This window comes from Aphanomyces astaci (assembly GCF_000520075.1).
Source record: "Aphanomyces astaci strain APO3 unplaced genomic scaffold supercont1.386, whole genome shotgun sequence".
NCBI lineage: Eukaryota > Oomycota > Saprolegniomycetes > Saprolegniales > Verrucalvaceae > Aphanomyces > Aphanomyces astaci.
This window is the reverse complement of record NW_009798649.1, coordinates 1-3,083: the sequence shown is the minus strand read 5'-3', so window position 1 is coordinate 3,083 and position 3,083 is coordinate 1. Positions and strand designations below refer to the sequence as shown.

The 3,083-nt window shown below is 51.6% G+C and overlaps 1 protein-coding gene across 1 annotated transcript in view; it reads left to right on the top strand.

The window, feature by feature from the left end:
- Nucleotides 1–1,161, top strand: part of H257_19172 (hypothetical protein) — a gene marked incomplete at both ends in the record, with an annotated part of 1,771 nt that extends 610 nt beyond the window's left edge. The window contains 2 exons of the mRNA XM_009848318.1: nt 48–598; nt 646–1,161. Coding sequence (XP_009846620.1) covers nt 48–598; nt 646–1,161 — 1,067 coding nt within the window. The remainder of the gene's footprint in view (nt 1–47; nt 599–645) is intronic.
- Between the last annotated feature and the right edge of the window lie 1,922 nt (nt 1,162–3,083).

Sequence of the window (3,083 nt, the reverse complement as noted above, 5' to 3'; positions counted from 1 at the left end):
GGGCTACATCCTCGACAGCATCGTCGCCGACCACTTCGAACCTCAAGGGACCGGAAATAACCAAGTGTATAGCAACTGGGACGACGATGCCAAGGACGTGAGTCAGCACTTCCTGGACCTGTGCCAAAAGGATACGGCCGTGCGCGGCAAACTCCTAGGCGAAAACGCCACCGCCACCTTATTCAAGCTGTACGAGACGCTGGATGCGAACGCATCGGCATGCTCGGCTATCTTTTACGACACGCTCGAGAACAAGCCGTCCATAAGCCTCCGCCAGTTCTTTTTCAAGCTTCTCGGCCACTACGACCGTCGCAAGTACATCCCGACGTTTGCCGCCCGCCTAGAGCGCTGTAATGCCCAAGACAAGGACGTGATGACCGCGATTCTAACCGAAAATCACCCAGCAGAGCCTTCAAAGGTCTTGGACTCCGAAATCATCCAAGACACCATCGTGTTCTCCGAGGTGTGGCAAGTGCCCACGCCGTCAATGGAGGACATCAAGCAGCAGTTCCTCGCGTCGCCTATGGCCCTGAACGACCCGGACAAAGGTCGGGAGCTACTGCCTCTTCACGGGCTCCAACTCGTCCGAGTGCGCGCCGTGGGTCGATATGAACGTCCCCCCCCTGGACATATACCCCGGACAAGTACTTCAACAAAACCGCGGCCATTCCCATCGGGGTGTCTGTGCTCGGTCTCACGGGCAACTTGGACCCCCTGACCCCGTCAAAGCATGCCCGACGACACTTTAACAACATGAAAGGCGACAACAAGAAACTGGTTGAGTTCCCCGTGGCAGTGCATGGCGTCATTGGGAACACCCCCCTGTCGGAGAACCACACTGATCCCCACTGCGGCTTGCTTGTGGTCGCCGATTTCCTTCTCGCCAACGGCGCGCTGGACGCGATAAACTTGACCTGCATGGACAAGGTGCAGCCTCTCAATTTCGACATCCCGGACGCCTTGGCCCTCGAGCTGTTTGATCTGGACGGCGGCGCCATGCACGGCAAAATGCACACCCCCGCGCAAGGTGCCAAGGACTACAAGTCCAACTATAGAGTCGTCGGCCTCGGGCTCAATGCGCTCCTGAAACATCGTGAAGCCAAAGCGACGCGAGGCAAGTACGCAGTCTACGAAGACGCATGCACGGGCATCGCTTCTTGACGAGCCCGAAAGTCGCCACATTCTCAAGAGAAAGAAACCCCCGCGAGTGCAAGTGCATCGTTGTAAATGGGTATAATTGAGTTTGACGGTAAACCTTTGGGGAGTATGCATCAGGCCTCGGAAAAATACTATGGAATACTGTAGTAGAGAAGGAGATCAAAATGACACCGTACAAATATGCATACTGGCTGCCCTACTATATTTCCCTACTAGTATTTGATAACGATCCCCTACTAAGGTAATATTTTCCCTAAGGGTGACTTGGAACTCGCACGTCCCAAAATCGCTGCTTCACATGCAGGGACAGCAGCATCTCCACATGGACAGAATACAAACTTTGGCGATGGTCTGTAAGGATCATTTTGGCAGCGACGAACAAGCGTTTAACAAGTTCGACGGACGAAGCTGCAGCCATTCTTGTCGCCAGGTATCTGCATATCCCTCTACCGTAAGTATATTACTCCGGAGTACTTACCAGTATCTCTTACTTAGAGCATCTGCACCGGTACCAGCAGTTCTCAGATCCCAACAATTTTATTGGGCGATTTACTGGAATTCCAAAAAAGCCGTTCGCACCGGTGCAGATGCTCTTAGAGCATCTAGTAAATTGGCCAATCAGTAAATCTGTGTGCTGATTTACTGAAAATTTACTGAAATATTTTCGCACCGCACCATTATCCTTTAGTGCTTTGCTGACCAGCAAATATTCCAGTAAAAGTCACACAGATTTGATGGACTTGTACTGGATTTGCTGGAGTCAGTATCCGGTTACAGTGGCCGGATAGAGACGTCGGTGCTAAACACACGGAGCAGCGAAGCTTCAGGGTCGGTGATAGCATAGGTCGAGATGCAGTTGTGGAGGCCCTGGCATGGTATGTATGCCGCAGTCAATAGCTTATGACTTATGTGGTGATGACTCTTGCGGCGCAGGTAAGTTGCGGCCGATAGCGCATTCGCCTGCGGCCGGTTGCTTGTGTGCGCCGGTGCGAGCCCAGTCCGAGGCCGATCCTGCCGTGGTTGGCGGTCTCTGTCTTGCGCCGGTCGAAGTTGCATGGCTTGCTGCGTTGGTGAGAGTCGTGCGGCATTCGGTAGGTATGTCTTCGCGGCCGGTAGTCGTGTTGTTAATGTTGCAGGATCAAGTCATCGACTACAACTCGGTAGGCCCCGCGCCATTGACTGCTGCATTACTAAGGTCAATAGCGCGGGTATCGAGCTGACAGATGCCTATTATGCCTGTATATCACCGTACTCCGTTTACTAGTTCACGAGAAACTACAGTTGATGCCATTCCTGGTGATAAGGATAACTTTGTGCAGTGGAGGACTTCAGAAACCGGCGCAAACTATATTTTGAGTAGGTGCCGGCTCAAAATTATCCGTCGAAAATATGATTAATATTAACATGAGGCAAAGTGATGTCCACAGAAACTGGCGCAAATCTCTACTCTTTAATTGGCTCACAGGTTTGTGGTGGGGACCAGCCACTTTAACTTTGGCATGGGACCGAAAGGACGAGATATGGGATGGAGCTCCCGAGAAACGCTGAGCTTACTCGACTGCATCGAGAGACTGCTACCTCTTGGAGGTAACCACTGGGAGTTGGTACAGACTGACTACAAGGACACGGTTGTTCGCAGTCTCCTCTGCGTTGGGGTAGAGTTTTTGGGCGATCAAGTTGTTGTTGTTCGCAGTCTCTCTGCGTTGGGGTAGAGATTTTGGGCGATCAAGATGTTGTTCGCAGTCTCCTCTTCGTTGGGGTGAAGATTTCGGGCGATGTTCGCAGTCTCTCTGCGTTGGGGTAGAGATTTTGGGCGATCAAGATGTTGTTTTTGTCTGTGCACACATACTTTAATCAAGTCTAAGTAACCGTCCCAAATGCGTCAAAATAATCAATACATACTTTAATCAAGTTCAACGTAACTG